Source organism: Ascaphus truei, chromosome 6, assembly GCF_040206685.1.
Source record: "Ascaphus truei isolate aAscTru1 chromosome 6, aAscTru1.hap1, whole genome shotgun sequence".
Lineage (NCBI taxonomy): Eukaryota > Metazoa > Chordata > Amphibia > Anura > Ascaphidae > Ascaphus > Ascaphus truei.
The window spans coordinates 26494578-26515269 of record NC_134488.1 but is presented as its reverse complement, the minus strand read 5'-3'; the positions used below and the strand labels follow the sequence as shown (position 1 = coordinate 26515269).

General features: G+C 44.9%; 1 protein-coding gene and 1 long non-coding RNA gene across 4 annotated transcripts in view; one reads left to right on the top strand and one right to left on the bottom strand.

The window, feature by feature from the left end:
* The window catches only part of LOC142496411 (uncharacterized), a 510055-nt gene that overhangs the window by 77938 nt on the left and 411425 nt on the right, over positions 1-20692 (bottom strand). The gene's annotated exons all lie outside the window — the stretch shown is intronic.
* The window catches only part of STPG1 (sperm tail PG-rich repeat containing 1), a 49779-nt gene that overhangs the window by 1895 nt on the left and 27192 nt on the right, over positions 1-20692 (top strand). The window contains exons 1-3 of one of the 3 annotated variants that reach the window (XM_075603716.1): positions 1775-2141; positions 5670-5834; positions 19570-19697. In XM_075603716.1, coding sequence (XP_075459831.1) covers positions 5756-5834; positions 19570-19697 — 207 coding nt within the window. In that variant the 5' untranslated portion in view covers positions 1775-2141; positions 5670-5755. Of the gene's footprint in view, positions 1-1774; positions 2142-5669; positions 5835-19569; positions 19698-20692 lie in introns of those variants that run through there. The other 2 variants (XM_075603717.1, XM_075603718.1) reach the window with 2 other exon arrangements.

Here is a 20692-nt window from a genome sequence, read left to right as displayed (position 1 = left end):
CCCTTCCTAAAGTCTACCCAAAACTCTCCAGTCACCCACCTCACCGATCCAATCGCCTCCACTGTCCCCACTGTCCCCACTGTCAGACCCATCATCATGCCACCGGCAAGACTAAATCCCGAGACCTGAGCAGGGTTGCCACCACTCGAGGTTTTACCCGGAGACTACGGGTTTTGGCCTCGTATCTCAGGGCTACGGGTTTACCTGGTAAACCTCCGGGTGCCGGCAGCCCTGGGAGAGCGGCGGAGACACGGCACGCTCCGGTATCTTTCCCCTGCAACTGTAACTGCAACTCAATATGGCCGTGCGGCGTCTAATGGCGCCATGCCAATGGAAACGCAACGTGACGTAACTGCGTCACGTGACGGCCATTGACATGACAACAAGACGCTACATGACGTCGCGCAGCGCCGTCATATGACGCCTAGGCGTCCCGTTGCCATGGCAACTTGACACTGTGTGACGTCGTGACATCATGTTGGCATGGCAACGCGGCGCCATGTGACGCCGCACAGTCATATTGAGAAGAGTTGCAGAGGGAAGATGCTGGGAGGACGCCGCTGATAGATAAGAGCAGTTGGGGAAAAAAAATTCTTCCGGTTGGCCTTCAGCAGAAGGTGGCAACCCTGGACCCGACCCCGACCCCGACCCCAACCCCAACCCCAACCAAGCAAACTCTATGGCCAAACCATAATGTTTCCCCCACCCTACTCACCACAATGACATCTTAATAATTAGCACTCTGTTTCTGTATGAATTGGTGATTTATTTAAAATAACTTTATTAATTGACAATATCGTTAAAATATTGGGGTTTAAAACAATGATTAAATGATGCCAAGTGTGGCTAACTCTATGGATAGGTGTATCCAGAGGAGTATAGAATGGTGTATTAACTAACTGGTCCACACAGCCGCTACTTTCATTACAAGAACTCTAGCCCATTCTCTCCATATGAGGAACACTAGGGCCAGTGAATTACCCTAACACTGGGCATTAATACACCATTCTATACTCCTCTGGATACACCTATCCATAGAGTTAGCCACACTTGGCATCATTTAATCATTGTTTTAAACCCCAATATTTTAACGATATTGTCAATTAATAAAGTTATTTTAAATAAATCACCAATTCATACAGAAACAGAGTGCTATCTACAGGGGCTCTGTCTGTCCACTATGTATTAAGTTATACGCCCTTTGCAGCACCAGTTTCATTGTTCCATAGTAAAGCTGAAGCGGGGGTAAACATACGTATAAACATCTTAATAATTACTCTATAATCAAATCTATATGTAACCACGCCTTTGTTTTACTAACTAATGTACAGCGCCCTGGATAAGAGCACTATATAAATGTTATTATAAATAAATAACATGGTATTTACACATATACATTAAATATATTTTGATTTATTTAAAAATAAGCTTCCAAGCTACCCCTGCTTAATCATATATAATATATATTGTGAGCAGCATGTTTGTGAGTTAGCCTGTGCTAACTGCTTGGGGAAGGTAAAGTGAAATTCTTACATTTCTTCAGTTACTTAGGATTTATAATCACATTGTGATCTTGCATTTGCTGTGAATGTGAGATTATTTTACATGTTTGCAGAGATGAGGAGAAGCAAGATGGCCGATGTTTTTCATTGGGTGAAGCAAGATGGTTGAAGCAGAACTTCCGGCTCCCTCAAAGTACCAATATGGCTGATGTCATAGCAACACAGGACATTACTGTGCGAGAGTAGCAAGGTGGCCGATGTTTATCATTGGGTGAAGCAAGATGGCCGACGCGTGATGCCGATCATCTTCTACCCAATTTATAGCGCTTTTGTGGTCCGCTCCTGCTGAATCACCAGGAACCCCACTTGTCAAAACACAGTGTTAGCAAAGGAGGTGCCCAGAGCCCCGGAAAGGGAGTGAAACAGGGTTACATTAATAGACTTCCGTGTGGGGGCGGGACCGGAAGAGGTGATTGATGTGGGGTTGCTAAGCAACCGTTGTACACAGCCCTGCTGCCATGTGTGTGACTCAGTCCCAGTCAATGAGGGAGTTGAGTGCAGGGGCCCAGCCACCAATATACTGCGGGTCTGCAGCCCTGGGAAGTGTGTGCTAGCAACATTTATTGGGGCTGTAACAAGGTGAGAGGGAACAGCCATGTAACCCCTTCTCAAGACGGGGTGCATGTGCGGTGTGTGCATCAGTGTGTTAATATCTGTATACAGTGCGTGCATGTCTGTATACAGTGCGTGCATGTCTGTATACTGTGCGTGCATGTCTGTATACTGTGTGTGCATCAGTGTGTTAATGTGTATATATAGTGTGTGCATCAGTGTGTTAATATCTGTATACTGTGTGTACATCAGTGTGTGCATGTATGTATACTGTGTGTACATCAGTGTGTACACAGTGTGTTAATATATGTATACAGTTACATCAGTGTGTGCATGTCTGTATACAGTGTGTGCATCTCTGTGTTAATGTCTATTATATTACAGCGTGTGTATTAATTTGTGTATACAGTATCAGCAGGACCCTCACTGCCCTCTGTCTGTTTGCACTCGTCTGCCTTACTTGTAGGTCATTCTGTTTGTTATTGATATCACTATGTGCCCCTATTGTACCGCGCCGTGGAATATGTTGGTGCTGTACAAATAAACGATTCTAATAATAATGTCAGTGTTAATGTCTGTATATAGTGTGTTCATTAGTGTGCCTGTATTAGGATGTAGAAAAGCATCACAGGGCACTGCAGATTTTTAAAACTATTTATTAGCCAAATATTGCTACGACGTTTCGACCTGCATAGGTCTTTATCAAGTGTAAAAGTGGCATGAAACACACATCACATAATGTCTCTTAAGTAGTCCATATAATCCCCATAGTGCCCCCTGTTAATCATCAGCTAATCAGCTCCATCCTTGTGATTGCTCCTCCATCGGCTGGATCCAATTTGATTTCTCTGCCTTCCGTTTTTTGGCCTTCCTGATTGATCCTTGTCAGGTCACACGACGCGCCATTTTCATCTGACATCATCACGTTGTCTCCATTAGGTGTTTTATCCGTCGTCATGGTCAAAGGTTTTTCAGTTCCCTCTGTTTACCTCCGATCCAGCCGATGGAGGAGCAATTCCAAGGATGGAGCTGATTAGTTGAAGATTAACAGAGGGCACTATGGGGATTATATGGACTACTTAACAGACATTATGTGATGTGTTTCATGCCACTTTTTCACTTGATAAAGACCTATGCAGGTCGAAACGTCGTAGCAATATTTGGCTAATAGTTTAAAAAATCGGCAGTGCCCTGTGAGGCTTTTCTATATCATGTACCTTGGATTACTTGCATGCCATCCCTGGTTGCAGGAACACCGGTGACTGTATTTCTTGACTTTGTTTATGGTGTGCAGCAGACTTCCATATTCCATATTAGGGACCATATTTGTCCCGGGAAAAACCTAGACGAATTTTGCGCATGCGTGGCCGTCGCCAATAAAAACCCGGGACAGTGGCCAAAAAAGTCGGGATAAAGTTCTAAAAACCGGAACGTCTGGTCACCCCAGCCTGTATCACAGTACCACTACTTTTTTTTGTTTCCTTGTTCACAAAATAATGAATGTGTTTTCAAACACTTCTCTCCCTTTGTTTTTCAAGTTAATATTTTGGATTGCTTCCAGTATGACAAGGTTTGGCCTGATGCACCGAGCAATGCGTTGCTTGTCCTGGCAACAAATGAATGAAAGCTAAAGCTTAGCATGCTTTTGCACACCCTGTACTTATCGGGGGGAAAGACGGGGGCTTTGCTTGTTCAATCTCTTGATCAGACAGAAGGGAGCTGCCAGAGGAAATCGCACCCCTTCCTAAGTCTCCGCGCAGCGTGTTTACATAATACCTTTAAGGAATTATTACAAATAGTTATACGTGTCGGATCAGGGTAAAAAGGCATCAATCATCCGGATGTAAACCCTTATTATGATTTATTTGTGAAGCGCCAACATGTTCCGCAGTGTAGGGTCGGTGTGATGGCGGTGTCACCGCACCGAGTCTCGCGGTTGCAGGGGCCTTGCACTCTCCCTCACGATAATTAAACGGATTGCCGGGGGGAGAGCGTGGGCCACTGTTACTCTCTTACCTTCTCTGGCGGCATCTCCCCCGGCATGCTACCGTCATCATGGCTCCACGATGTCCAATGGCGTCACGTTGCCATGCCAACGGGACACCCTGTGGCACCGCATGGCGACGCGACATCACCTGCCGTCTCATTGTCATGGCAACGCGACACCATTTGACGTGACTGCACTATGCAGGGGGAGATGCCGCCGGAGAAGGTAAGAGCCGAGGCATGTCCCCCCCCCCCCCCTCCTGCTTCCCTCCCTGCTCGCGCCCCCCCTCCCTTACCTCCTCTCCGGCTCCCGGCGTCAAATGACGTCGTGGGGTCACGTGACGTCACGTTGCCATGGTGACACGTCGATGAAGAGAAGGTAAGTGAAGTTACAGAGGCCTCACGCGACCCCCCAGGCATTAATGCAAATGCTTTGGGGGAAGAGTGTGGGGCCTCTGCAACCGCCCGCGCCCCCCCTGAATAATTTTATGCCCCCCCTGGGGGGCGCTCCTCTCAGTTTGCGCACGGCTGACCTAGAGGGAATGAGGGACAATGTTGAAACAAGGAGGTGAGGTGGCTGCTGTTTGTAGGATAAGGTGTGGCTCAGGTTAGAATGTGGTCCGGTCTGACAGCTGAAGGCATTAAGATGTTAGGGGGGGGAGTGGGGGATGTTACATAGAGTGGAGATTGGTCCAGCCACACAGCTGGTGCCAATGGGGGTGAAGGGGAGTTGGACGTCTTAAACATGTCACTGCCATAAGCACACTTTGGCCTTAGCTGGAGGCCATGCTAGGCATGCGCGCCTGCCGCAGAGACGACTTGTGGCCTAGGGAAAGACGTGACGGGGAGGCGCGCTGGGGGCGTTTCCTGTGACATCACGTGAGCGGTTTGCCCTCATTGGCTGAACCGCACAGGCGACCCGGCCGTCCTGTGACAAAATCAAAAGATTTTGTCTGCTCGGCAATCGCGGTCGTGCGCTCTACGGCGCGCCTCAGAGACCCAGCCTTTTGTTCGTGCCGCGCGCGGCGTCGCGCTAAGCAGGGGCGCGGCCTCAGGAAGCACAGGATAAGGCAGTCAAACATTTCCAAACAAACGTTCAACAAAAATGTTAACAATACTTCTGACTAATTTTTTTTTTCCTTTTTAAAAGCACCTGTCAGTTGGGTTGAACCTTATTAAATGATCACGGTTATTAGATACATTTGGTATTGTACAGTTGTAGAGATGCAAAGAATGGTACGGGGAATACCACTTTTGTTATGTTCCCGCCCCCGGCGTACCACTGATTTTCTTATTTCCAAACCTTCTGTTCTGCTTTCTTTTGAAAGGGGGTAAAAAAAAGGTGGTTTACTTTCGAAAGCTTCCCCTTCCTGCTAGATGACTTCAGTAATGCTGAAACTGTCCTCAACTACTATCCAAACAGCTTTGCCCCGACGTTTAATTAACGTAGATCCATTTTTTACAGCCAGGCACGGCATCACGACGTTTTCTTTAAATACCACTGGTATTTAGGTGAGGTGGCACCTGCACTCCGGGCACTGATTCTTTTTCTATCTATATGGTTTTCAGATAGCCGCTGGACTAAGGGTTTCGGATATGACAGCGCGGTAATCTGGCAGCCGGCTTCTTCTGTAGGGTCGGAAGGCCCGCCCATTATGACATCCTGCCTGGGGAATGACGAGCTACAGAAGAGGAACATGAAAATAATTCAACATGCTGAACAACGACAGAAAGGTGATGAGGTTTCTGACATTTATCTCCGCCAGGGGTGTCAAGCTCAGTCCGCAAGGGCCACCAGCAGGTCAGGTTTTAAGGATATCCCTGATTCAGCACAGATGGCTCACGACTGAGCCACTGATTGAGCCACCTGTGCTGAAGCAGGGATATCCGTAAAACCTGACCCGTTGGTGGCCCCTGAGGACTGAGTTTGACACCCCTGGTCTACACTGTTCCAGCAAAGGGCAAGTCCCTCCTAGCTCACATAAGAAACATGATGTGCACAGGTCAACAATTGATTAAGCCTCACTAAATGGGGTAATCCAAAGTGTACTAATGGCAGCAAGGAACCCCGGTGGCACACAGCTGTGTGACAGCTTGGTGTACAGCTGGCATAATCGAGGGCATTCACCGCTCCATGGGCTCTCTGCATGGGAAGCAATCATTTCTATCATGGAGTACCCTGCACGTCATAGGGCCCCTAGAGTGCCTGACCGTACACAGTACAGGGTAATTCTTTGGGCACTCAATGGGTTAAGGCAGGGTTGGCCAACTCCAGTCCCCAAGGGCCATCAACAGGTCAAGCTTTCAGGATATCCCTGCTTCAGCACAAGTGACGGAGCCATGGCGAGCTGAGACTTGGGAGGGGTTTGATTCCTTCTGGTTGCTCCCTTTTGTATGAGATCACTGTGATGCCAATTAGACGGTTGAATTATTTTGGGGAAGGTTGTTCTCTGGCCAGCTACTGTACGTGGGTTTGCACCTTTTACAAACCCGGCATGTACACAAGTTCATTTACTTCACGTCATGTAATTATGCTGACGGGGATAGTCTCTCCTAGGAACAAAGTGGACCAATGGCAATGGGATGCGAGCCAAACAAACCTTCTTAATGATATCAAATAAAACTACCGCGTGTGCGCACATTCGCATGTCTCAGACAGATCCGGAATCCTGCCTTTCCCTTTATCACTTCGGCCTCGGATATAGTGGGCACGTGTGGGAGCGCATGGCGTCACGTGCGCCTGTCGGCCGAGCGATCAGTGGCTTGTGATCCACAGCGACGGGAAGGCGTGGCGTCACGCGAGTGGTTCGCCCTCATTGGCTGAAGCGCCAACGTGACCCGGCCGTCGCACGACAAACACAAAATGTTTTGTCTGCTCGAAAATAGCACGCACGGTCGCGCTTCATCCCGCACGTTGTTTTGCGCGCTCTAGGGCCTGCCTCGTGGCGGTATGGCCTTTTGTACGAGCTGCGCGCACTGTCGCACAGAGTATGGATTGGAATATAGCGCTTCCTTGGAATACAGTGCTTCCACTGCAGCTAGGGATTCTGGGTAATGACATGCACGCAGTGTGATGATATCCATAATCCGAGGTGTTCCCACTCCTCCCTGTTTGAAAGATAATTGGCCAGGTTTACTAATCAGTCTACTACCATCAGGCACCTTCTTGAGCTCCTTGAAGCCAACAGGGGCAGCCTGGTAAATATGGGACGATATCCCTAGTCAATGTACAAAAAGACAGAATAACCTTATAGCAAGAATTGTAATGATGGTGCTTTCCACAAGAGGGCAGCATTTAACCAGAAGATGCCAGGCAAATCCATCGCCAGGTTTTTCAGAACCTAAGCTTGTGTTAGGCTGCGCTTATAGTGCCGGCGACGCGTGGTCGCTCCAAATCAAATGCATTGTCGCCGTCGTAAGCGCGACGTGCCGGCGCGAAATTTGGAAGCCGGTCAAATTTGCCACATGTGACAGCCTCAGAACCAATCAATCACCCGGTCGGCCGCGATGTCGGCGGAAAGAGAAATACAACTTTCGCGGGTGTCGACGGGTGATGTCATCCGTCGCCGTCACAGGCACTAAACGCGCGGTCTTAGGATTCCGACCACATTAAAGAGGCAAGGCTGTGTGTGTGTGTGTGTGTGTAAATGTATATTCTCCTCCCTTCTACGTGATTTTGTTCTCTCCCCCCCCACGCTCCAATTCCCCAATTGAATTTCAGATTGAGTGTATGTAGTAATTGTATTTGAAAGTTGTATTTATTTGTTGTTCATATTCAAGCATTTGTTTATATGTGCATCTTGTTTAAATAAATATACCTTCATTCTTTTGGGATCAGCCTCAGACACGGAGGTTGAGAGCTCTCTCATTGGCTATTCAATATTAGAATGGCTATTGGTTTATGGTTGTCAGGCAGCCTCATTGGTTAGACTAAGTTCAGCCTGACAACGGGAGAGGACTTCAGTCGCTGGGGTATGACGCTACCCATAAACCCTCTGAAGAAGTCGCAGATTGCGACGAAACGCGTCAGAAAGCTTGCGACACCCGGCACTACGTCATCAATGGGCGACACGATCGTGGCCGTATCGTGCCGTGAATACCACCCTGGCCGGTAGCTGTGAAGTTGTCCATCTTCATCGGGGCGTTCTCTACCTTTCCATGGGTGATCTACATTTGGAGAAGCTGTGTAAACAGTCTTGGACAGTTCTTCAACCTCGTTGGCGGTGATATACACGCACAAACGCTTGTTTTAATTGTATTCTTTGTAAGTGCGCCTGGTTCCTTTGTCTATCCCTTCCCCAATAAATGTCATATTGTGCTATGGGGTTGTGCTCGCTCTTTTTTTTTTCTTTTTAGGTTTACCCACAGGATTTGATTTTATCCCTTTGAGAGCAGCATCATATCCCCACAACAGAGATTGGACGCTATCATCCTCTCTTTACTGGAAGGAATATCTGGGACTGGATATATACCGTGGTGTGAAAAAGAAAGTACACCCTCTTTGAATTCCATGGTGTTACATATCAGGACATAATAACAATCATCTGTTCCTTAGCAGGTCTTAAAATGAGGTAAATACAACCTCAGGTGAACAACAGCACATGACATATTACACTGTGTCATGATTTATTTAACAAAAATAAAGCCAAAATGGAGAAGCCTTGTGTGAAAAACTAAGTACACCTTAGGATTCAGTCGCTTGTAGAACGACCTTTAGCAGCAATAACTTGAAGTAATCGTTTTCTGTATGACTTTATCAGTCTCTCACATCGTTGTGGAGGAATTTTGGCCCACTCTTCTTTACAACGTTGCTTCAGTTCATTGAGGTTTGTGGGCATTTGTTATGCACAGCTCTCTTAAGGTCCAGCCACAGCATTTCAATCGGGTTGAAGTCTGGACTTTGACTGGGCCATTGCAACACCTTGATTCTTTTCTTTTTCAGCCATTCTGTTGTAGATTTTCTGGTGTGCTTGGGATCATTGTCCTGTTGCATGACCCAATTTAGGCCAAGCTTTAGCTGTCGGACAGATGGCCTCACATTTGACTCTAGAATACTTTGGTATACAGCTGAGTTCATGGTTGACTCAATGACTGCAAGGTTCCCAGGTCCTGTGGCTGCAAAACAAGCCCAAATCATCTCCACTCCACCACCGTGCTTGACAGCTAGTATGAGGTGTTTGTGCTGATATGCTGTGTTTGGTTTTTGCCAAACGTGGCGCTGTGCATTATGGCCAAACATCTCCACTTTGGTCTTGTCTGTCGAAAGGACATTGTTCCAGAAGTCTTGTGGTTTGTTCAGATGCAACTTTGCAAACCTAAGCCGTGCTGCCATGTTCTTTTTAGAGAGAAGAGGCTTTCTCCTGGCAACCCTTCCAAGCAAACCATACTTGTTCAGTCTTTTTCTAATTGTACTGTCATGAACTTTAACATTTAACATGCTAGCTGAGCCTGTAGAGTCTGAGATGTAACTCTTGTTTTTTTTGCAATTTCTCTGAGCTTTGCACGGTCTGACCATGGGGTGAATTTGCTGGGACGTACACTCCTGGGAAGATTGGCAACTGTCTTGAATGTTTTCCACTTTTGAATAATCTTTCTCACTGTACAATGATGGAATTTAAATTGTTTGCAAATGGCCTTATAACCCTTCCCAGATTGATGGGCAGCAACAATTGCTTCTCTAAGATCATTGCTGATGTCTTTCCTCCTTGGCATTGTGTTAACACACCTGAATGCTCCAGACCAGCAAACTGCTAAAACTTCGGCTTTTATAGAGGTGGTCACACGTGCTGATGATCAATTAATCAAGGGCATTTGATTAGCAGCACCTGTCTGCTACTTAGCATCGTAATTCCTATGGAAGCAGTAATTAACTTAGTTTTTCACACATGGCTTCTCCATTTTGGCTTTATTTTTGTTAAATAAATGATGACACAGTGTAATATGTCATGTGTTGTTGTTCATCTGAGGTTGTATTTACCTAATTTTAAGACCTGCTAAGGAACAGATGATTGTTATTATGTCCTGATATGTAAAACCATCGAATTCAAAGAGGGTTTACTTTTTCACAACACGGTATATGTTATACCCCATCTCTTTTTAATGATTATATATAATAAACTTTTAAATAAATTAACTAGATACATATCATACACAAGGGGTTCTTTATAGGTTCTAACGCAAGAACCTTTTAATCCTGTAAACTAGTCACAGTCATTATGTCAGTTTGATCTCTATTGGCCTAGGAGAGTGCCCCATAAACATAAAGGGGTTCTAGGGGATCCACTTTGTCTTAATTGTGGTTGTCGTCTTGGTGTGTGTGTGTGTGTGTATCTTCCATAGTGGAAGGTCATTGGGGAGGCCTTCATCCACCGGTGGATCGACAAGAGCTGAAGAAGCTGCTGATGATATGTGTGTGTGTATTTGTATATATGAAAATCAAAGCTCGACCCGCTAACATCTCAATACAAATAAAAAGCAATAAAAACATGGACATTAAAAAAAAAATGACACATCAAGTGGCGGATCCCTATCCGACTGTGCCATACTAGAGAAATGTATTTGTGTATATATAACGTACAGTTGTGATATAAAATGCACAGAGTACAGAGAGGAACTACAACTCCCAGAATCCTCTGCTGTTACGTAAGGGTAATTCCAGTGACTGGTTCTCTCCGGTAGACCAGTGCTTGGAGCCACTGCTGCTGAGCAATAGATAATTGAACTGCAGCCACCTCTTTATCTCTGCCATCTCTCTTTACCAGACAGGTCCTATAATCCCTTTCTTCCCACAAAAAGGTTGTTACATTCTTTGTTGTTCATCTGAGGTTGTATTTACCTAATTTTAAGACCTGCTAAGGAACAGATGATTGTTATTATGTCCTGATATGTAAAACCATGGAATTCAAAGAGGGTGTACTTTCTTTTTCACACAACTGTACATGACACAGACAGTATACATACACAAAACATAAATACAGGGCTTAATATTCCCCTGAGTCCAAAAAAACCTTTAATTTCGCTCTTCGTTCGCTCTTATGGAGTGGTGATCTCCTTGAAGAGATAACGTTTAAAGGTCACGTATCCAAATCTTACAATAGTGGACTCGTTGTAGTGATTAACGTAATTACACTGAATTGAAGATATTAATATTCCTCTTTTTAGTGGTAGTGAGTGAAACCTCCAGAAGTTCCGTAGCCTGAGTAATCTGTAATTTACATCATGTTCTCCTATGGCCTTGTGGGTGTATTGGTAGAACTCCCCTCAATGCTCAATTATATTTACTATTTATCATATTGATGCAAGCGCTAATGAACTCTTATAGTCTAAGAGTAAGGATACCAAATTAAAATGTATTCCACTATGATAGGTGGATACAACTGATAAATATAACTAGCTGCTTGCTTGTAAATACATTTGCTTACTTATTGAGGCATAAGAGATTTCTTGGTGGTGCACTGATTTTTACACACAAACAATGGTTTCTACATAGGTTCCAAGGTGTGGTTGGATCCCTGCTGAGGTAAGTATATAACTACCTAACATTTAAATGTTTGCTGAAGTACCAAGCTCCCAACCGGAGCTATTGGAGGTGCAATATATCTTAGCGTTGCCAAAATATACAAGCAGCTGATCTGACCGGTATATTGTTTCCCTGTCACGCATGAAATGGTTATTAAACCTGCTCCCAGCTTGTCTCGGCTGGATCTGAGCGTGAAGACATAGAGTGCATAGAACCTGCATAAAACGGAACCCTATGTGGAAACTGATCATAGGTATGACTAATTGCTTGTAAATACATTTGGTTACTTATTGAGGGATAAGATATTTCCAGATGGTGTACTAATTTTTACACACAAACAGTATGTTTTACATAGGTTCTGATTTGTAATTGGATCCCTGCTGAGGTAAGTATATAACTACCTAACATGTAAATGTTCGCTGCAGTACCAAGCTCTCACCCGGAGATATTGAAGGTGCATGATATCTAAATGTTTTTGATCATTGCCGAAATCTACAAGCAGCTGATCTGACCAGTGTGTTGTTTCCCAATACAGATACTTTTATCCTATATCCGTACTAACAGTATATTGATCCAGAGGAAGGCAAGTGCCGGAACCCCGTAGTCTCTGGGTCAAACCCCGAGTGGTGGCAATCCTGCAGCCACCATTGTGATATGCTAACTGAATTAGGTTGTCTATCCCTTGAGTCCAGGCGCAACTTACATCTTTCCTGTCTCACCTTCAAATACTTTCTGGAGAAATTACACATTTATTTGAGCCGACTTCTCACCCCTACTGTACAAAGCACGTATCTCCTTAGATCTGCCTCCAGAAACCTGCTTAAGGTTCCAAGGTTCACTAAAGAATCCGGCCGCTCTTCCTTCTCTTACAGAACACTGCACTTCTGGAACAATTTACCGGAGTCTCTCAAACCATTCTCCTGTCGAAGGTCTTTAAAGCTGCAGTTCAAGCTGCCGTTTTTAAAAAAATATATATTTTTTCCCCCATTCAATATGTGCATCAATACAATCTGCACACTGACAAGTGATTAGCTAAGCTGCAGATCGATCTGTTCTCCTGTAATCGATCGCTTGCTCCATGTTGTTTAGTTCTTGCACAGCATTCTGGGCAATGTAGTACTGGAATATGATTGACTGGGCAGTTACTAGATACAATTGGTTCACTGCTAGAGAGGGCAGGGCTCAAGAGTCCGAGCCTATCAGAAGGGGAAGGGGCTGTCACTTTGGAAATGCTTCCTACATTAGAAACATTAAAAATGTCTTTAAAACATTTTTATTTTAAAGCTCCAAGTATTTTCTCATAGTACAGAACTGATTTATTAAAAAAACACACATGTAGGATATTGCTTGACCTGCTGCTTTAAAGACTTCAGCTGTTTCCTACTTTAGACATGTTTGTAACTGTAACTTGTAATGTTGTCAACCTATTATTTTGTACCCAGGACATACTCGACGTGATAACTCTCAATGTATTTTTTTTTTCCTGGCAAAATATTTTTATAAATAAAAATGATCGATGATGACAGAGCCAAGATCAACACAATTGTGGCTGTGTATCAAAGTTTCCCATCTGCAAAACTGAAACGGAGAAATTGCACCGGATTTATCATGTGAAAATATTCCAAGGATACTCACACCGTCATGGCTCTCCATGGTACATTTTATTAGTAGTATCAGGGATCATCTTTCTTGATGGAGGCCTGTAGGAGGACATGTGCAGAGGTACGCAAGGGAGACTGTTTTAAGGTGAAATTAAAATAAGGCTTTATTGTGCCTGTCGCTTTAAACACAGCAAAAAAAACAACATATGAGAAATAGTGAGCCAAACAAAACCTGCTCCACTTTGGCATATATGTATCCTTATATTCCAGCCCATATATATATATATATATATATATATATATATATATATATATATATATATATATATATATATATATATATATATATGTGTCATTGGAAAATAAAGTCTTATCTGTTTGCTGGGTTGCTGCCTTTTCTCCGGATAATCCAGGTTTAGAAGTCTTATTTGTTAGCTCCAGACATCTGTGTTCTCTCGGTCAGTCTCACCTGGGAGACTCAGGAACCTCTGCTCTGTCTCCTAGTTCAGCTCACATGTGAGCTAAGGAGTCTCACTTCCTGTCTCAGAGGCAGGCTTTTTCTAACACCTCCAATCAACCAGGTGCTGGTCAATTAACCAGCACACTGCTGGATTAGAGGCAAGTTTTCTGAACAGGGTAAGTCCCCTGTTACAAAGGATTAAAGCACCAACTCCCTTAGAATGCTATATATGTGTAACTCATCATTTTAGTATATTGCCCCCTGAGCATGTCCTGTTTAAAAAAAAAAAAACCATGATCATCTTAATCCTAGGGGTTCTCAACTCCAGTCATCTAGAGTCTCCAACTGGTCAGGTTTTCAGGATTTCCCTGCTTCAGCACAGGTGGCTCAGTCAAACATTGAGCTACCTGTGCTGAAGCAGGGATATCCTAAAAACCTGACCTGTTGGGGTTTCTTGAGGACTGGAGTTCGAGAACCCCCTAATCTCCAGACAGCTCAGATAATCGGCCTCATTGAGGATCCCACCTCGAACCGGGAACTCCAACAGAGAGATTTTCAGATAAAACAATAATATTTATTCAAGACCATAAAAGGGACTGAACACGACACGTTTTGCCATTTTGTCTTCAGGAGGAGGAGCAATGAACAGGCCTATCGGGGCTCGCCATATTTACCTCTTCCTCAATCAAAATGTGGGCCATTAAAGACCCGTATTCCCAAATATAAAATGTATGAATATATACACGGAAGGCAACAGAAAAAGGCGTTTACATCAGGAATGATACACAATCATTTCTTCATATAAACCCAAATGGCTCATAATATTACACTTAATCTATTCTCTTTCTTTTCTTAATAATAGTTTTTTTTTTAAACTGTTTGTACAACACAAAAGGAGAATTGTTTAATATTTGCATCATGACCTTGAACAACATCGTTTTTATATGCCTGATATGCTCTTGAATACTCATTTTTAATTGAAACCAATATAGTATTTCTTCCAAGAATACCACATTGCATACATTACACATCTGCTGTTGCAATTAACAAAATCCATGCTATAATAAGAAACTTATACACAACATGTGGCCCCAGAGGGACCAAAAGGTCCTACAAAAATGCACTCTGTGTGGAATAGAATAAAGGACCATGTATGGCCACGAGATTACAAGATCTCCACACGGCAGTCAACAATTGACCATGGGTAAAGGATAATTGACTGCCTTGTGGAGATATTGTAATTAAAAAAAAATACCCAATGCGATATCCAATGTGACAAAACACATAGTTTAATAATTCAATGTTAGTTTTCTCATGAGTAAGGGTCATTTAGTTAAACCCTTTGACCAAAGCCTTATAGCCACTTCACGGCATGACCAGTGAGCAGGTCCTAACACTACCTGTGAAAATTCTCAGTTACCCCCTGCTGGAGTATGAATGGCCTCAGTGGGTCTGTCCTGCACAGGAACATGGAAAAACCCACTTCTTAAAAAGTGGGGTGAGCTTAAACCCTGGGAGGGGGGACCACTAACCCCCAATCAACTGACAACGGTTGAAAATTTTAAATGACTAAACACACAATCCCAGCAATCTCTAACCCCAGGACCCACCACCACATCATACATACATACGTCAAAAGGAGTGCTCCTGAGCGAGGCCAAATGTATACGACAAAAGACAATGAGATTACAAGATCTCCACAAGGCAGTCAATTATCCTTTACCCATGGTCAATTGTTGACTGCCGAGGGGAGATCTCGTAATCTCGTGGCCATACATGGTCCTTTATTCTATTCCACAGAGAGTGCATTTTTGTAGGACCTTTTGGTCCCTCTGGGGCCACATGTTGTGTATATATGACTAATATTTCCTACTTGCACCCTGTCAACAATACTTTACATTGTTTACACTGCTTATCAGTAATGGGCTGAGCGATCAGGTCACCATAAGTGCTTTGTATTATAAGAAACACCATCTTCCCCCCCCTCACCCCCCCCAACAGGTCAGGTTTTCAGGATATCCCAGCTGCAGCACAGGTGGCTCAATCAGAGGCTCGGTTTTCGACTGAGGGGGGCTTGAGGACTGGAGTTGAGCCCCCCTGTTCTAACTCCATATTTACATTTTGTGATTGTAACTAAGTTTTCTTATTTTCCTTATTTAAGGTGTATTATAACCTTACTACCAGGTAATTTATATATTTTTGCCCTCCTATATTTTATAGCTGGATGTATTCTTTTGATCCTTAATATTAATAATAATAACTTTATTCCATGTAGTGATTTTCTCCCAATGGGACTCAAACCCCGTCACAATGACAGTACCGCGCGCGGTACGTAGCACATAGGAATGTTGCAGGCACAGGTCCCTGCCCAGATGAGCTTAAACTCTATGTATTTTGGTGCCTGAGGCACAGGGAGATAAAGTGACTTGCCCAAGGTCAGAAAGAGCTGACACCAGGTTCTCCTTAGATCCTTATCCGATCTGTTCTTGATGCTCCATCTGACCTCCCGGACGCTTGTATATCCTGAACGCAGCATCAGATAGCTCTGCAAAGAGCAGGAAGAGGTTAAAAAAATGCAGAAACATAAAAGATCAGCACAGACTGCGGCTTTAAATCTTCTCCCATAAAATTACCAATTTAAAGGTACAGACTTTAAAGAAGATTACCACCCTTTATTTAATTTCTTGCCGTTTTTGATGGCAGTACAGTCATCTCAACGATAGAGTGTATATATATGTATAAAATATGCACACACGCACATATATATATATATACAGTGTTCGATAAATCACCCAAAAATCTACTCGCCCAACCAAAAAATCTACTCGCCACCTAGTCCCGCCTAGTCCCACCTAGTCCCGCCCCCAACCCCGCTTTAAAATAAAATATATAAATAAAATACATTTAATAAATTCCTAGTCAGAACAACATTCGTTTTTGGCATAAATGTATTTATTGTATTACATTATACTACAATTAGTCGTGTGTGTGTGTGTGTGTGTGTGTGTATGTATGTCAGATCTAGAAATTAAAGCCAGGTGTGAATGACTAGTTTCCTGAACCCCTTAACCACTGTCTGGACGTCCCTGCTTCACAATATCTAAAGCAGCAATCCCGCCTGGGATCTTACCTGATCCGCAGTCCCTCAATGTCCAGGTACCCTCATTACCGCAATGTTATACATTGGAGGGGAGGTGTTCCCTACCTGTCTTCTGGGTTAGGGGGGGTTCCGATGTCTCCCATATACATACACACACACACACACACACTCTCCCATATATATACACACACACACTCCCATATACACACACACACACTCTCTACACACACGGGGGGGGGGAGGAAATGTCGCGACCAGCACCACCACCACCACGCTCCTCCCCCATAGCTCACGAGGGCGTAGTGGAAGCTTTGGGGAGGTGGAGAGGTGGCAGGGTGGGTGGGAGTCACGTGGCGAGGTGTCCCCCAGCGGGCGCCCCAGGGGACAGTCAGCCCCGCCGTGGCCGCCACTGCCCTGCTCCCCTCGCCGGCATGTCCCGCATTGCGCGGCCAAGCAGGTTTGTAGGCTGCATCTTCCCCCCACCCCGTGGCGGCATGAAGCTAGTGGGCAGGCAGGCGGTCAGGCCGGCATCGACCCCCCCCCCCCACCTCATGCGGCGGCTGCGCTGTCATGAAGTTAGCAGGTGGGAAGGCGGGTGGGTGGGAGACGTGGTGAGGGCCCCCCCCCCCCCCGCGTACGCCAACCGGGCTGCAGCAGTGGGGACCTCCCACCCCAGGCAGCGATCGGTGGATCGAGGGACAGGAGGAGGGGAGGGCGAGGGACAGGAGGAGGGGAAGGGGACAGGAGGAGGGGAGAGCTAACGCAAAGGTGCATACTGGCGGGAGAGGGCAGGAGCAGAGGGCCGCGGTGGTGAGTAGGGAGACATGTGGGGACCAGGGGGATTGCACGGGTTGGCTTGCAGGAGGCAGGGAAGGAGCAGAGGGGCCGCAGCATGGAGAGATTGGAGAGTACTTACTCTCCAACAGAGCTCCAGGCAGAAAGAATGGCCGCTCGTTGGAGGCGGGCTCATAGAGCCTGGCCGCGCGCCCACAAAGCCTGGGAGCGCGCGCCAATCAGCTGTCAGGTAGGGGAGTTTTTTTTTTCAGCGCGAGCAGGGAAAATTTCAGCGCGAGCAGGGAAATTTAAAAAAACACGTGTGCTGCTTGGGCCAATATTTACTCGCCCGGACGTTAAATCTACCCGCCCCGGGCGTGTAAATGTATAGGATTGTCGAACACTGTATATACATATACACCTACACACACACTCTGAAAAAAAAGCCTCAACAGAGGTAAGGGTGGTTCACGGTGAAGGGTAAATTGTTACAGTCTTGAAAGGAGCCTTAGAGATCCAATATACCGGCACAGCACGAGATAATCACATAAAAGTGGTTTATTGGGTCCAACATACCCGACGTTTCGGTCCCCAGGCGGACCTTCTTAAGGTCTTCACCCCTAAAAAAGGTTCCCCTGGGGACCGAAACGTCGGGTATATGTGTGCTTTTTGGACCCAATAAACCACTTTTATGTGAGAATATCTTGTGCTGTGCTGGTATATTGGATCCCCAGGTATCCTCACAGACTGTATATATCTATATAGTAAACAAAATATTGTAACCAGCTTCCTTACAAAGATCTGATTACCCTTAAAGCCGCATGCCAGTGAAACGAACGTCTCCCCTTAGGTGGGAAACGGGGTCTCCGGAGGTGAACAGCGTTTAATTTCAGCTCCGGTGAACATCTGCATCTCAGGAGGCTTTCCTCCGTAGGGGGGGGTGCTGGTGCTCCACGGAGGTTTAAACCCCCTCCGTCACGCAGGCCAATGGGAAGCCGCGGGACTGATGATCTTGCGCATTCCTATTGGCTCCCGGCAGCACCTACAGAGGTATCTCCTGAAGCAGAGGGTCCTCGGAGCTGAAATTAACGTGGTGGGACCCCGATTCCCACATATAAAAGAAAGGAAAAACCTAGGCAGAACTGCCTCTTTAAAGTAACTGTTTTACTTATTTGTATGGTTAGAAATGCATATGTTTTGCTTTTGGCGTGGGTCACTGAATGCAGGCAGATCCACCACTTCTCTTTATCTGTGAAATGAATCCGTTTCTATTTTCTTTCATTCCTATGTATTCCTAATCTTGTGTGCTAATTGTCGCGTGTTCTCTCTTTATCTCTTTGGAAAATGATGGCAACATCATTAGTTTACAATTCAGGAAAGGTAAAAGCCTGCGCGAGCATTATGCCGATATACTGTATGGAGCCATTTACAAACAGTCTGGCCACAAAAGAAATTAGGGAAATATTATAAAAAGTTAACACTTCAAAGCCTTTATTATTCTGGTTAATATTGTTTCTTACATTTGGGGTGCACTCAGTTATTGCTGCTTTAACCAGGTGGATTTATTTTGATGCAAAGAGAGAATAGCTGCTCCAGTAACCCTCCCTTTACTGCTCCCTATAATGCCTTACCTAATTGCTCCTATAACCACTCTCTATCTTAACTCCTCCGCTAACTGCTAATATAACGGCTCCCTATAACGCCTCCCCTAACTGCTCCCTATAACGCCTCCCCTAACTGCTCCCTATAACGCCTCCCCTAACTGCTCCCTATAACGCCTCCCCTAACTGCTCCCTATAACGCCTCCCCTAACTGCTCCCTATAACGCCTCCCCTAACTGCTCCCTATAACGCCTCCCTAACTGCTCCCTTTACCGCTCCCTATAACTCCTCCCATAACTGCTTCCATAACCGCCCCCTACATCTCCTCCCCTAATTGCTCCTGTAATCCCTCCCTATAACGACCCCTTTAAAATAGCAGCATTTTATTTATTTATTTAATAATTTTTTCAACAGTTGAAAGTTTCAAGGTCCCCACCAGCCCTGCCTCCATCCCTACAAAATTCCAGACGGTCTTTATCCCAGAGTCGGAAAGAAAAGGTTTCAACTCCAGAGCAATGAGATTTTCCTACCATGTGCACCAGGTAATATTAAAACAGCATATTGATAGCAAGTCCATATTTTATCTGTTAAGTAGAAACCACATGCCCCAAATAAAGGGAATTGAAATGAAAGAAACAAGCGATGCAATTACTAAAAAAAACAATAGGTACATTTTATAGGGAAATTACAGATGGAACCAAGGCGCATTAGGGCAATAGCCCCGCCCCTTCTTTTTGCACGTGGCTAATGCCTTTACAGTGGTGTCTGCTTCCGCTGGTGCGTTGTCACCCCAGCTGTAACGCGCCTCCGGGACCAATAACGGCTGCTGAATCTGTATATGTGTTGGCTCTAACAATTAAAGAGTTGTAACTATACTTCCACCGGCATACATATTTTTACGGTAGCAAAGGACTTCACAGCGCAAAAAAACTCTCCGGAGCTCATAGAAAAGAAAAAATAGACACGGTGCAAATGTGCTAATATTAAAAACGTGAAAATCTTATAGATGCCCACTCACGTGGGAAACAATAAAATCAGGCGTTTTCAGAATAAATCTGGTCAGGATCTTGATGTAATACAGTGTGGCTGGACCATCCATCGCTCCTCAGGGTCTTCTCAATCAACGTTGCTCCCTTCCGCCGTTAACACACGAGAACACTTATCTGCTCCCGGGATCACAAGCCTAGGTTTGGATCGCGCATGCGCAGAAGATATGACACTTTATATTATTCACCTTTTCACATTTATTTTTGACTGTTTTATCAGTGTGTGTTTATCCGGTTTACACTTTTTTCTGTTGCACGTACATATTTTTATACACATCTATTTTATAGACCAAGGGGGCTCAACTCCAGTGCTCAAGCTCCCCCCCCCCTCCCCTCCCGAAAGGTGAGGTTTTCAGGATATCCCAGCTTCAGCACAGGTGGCTCAATCAGAGGCTCAGTTGAAGACTACTAAGCTGTGGTGTGTGATCTGTGTAAAAATATATAAAAAAATATATATAGAGTGATTATTCTCCAATTATATGTGATTAAAA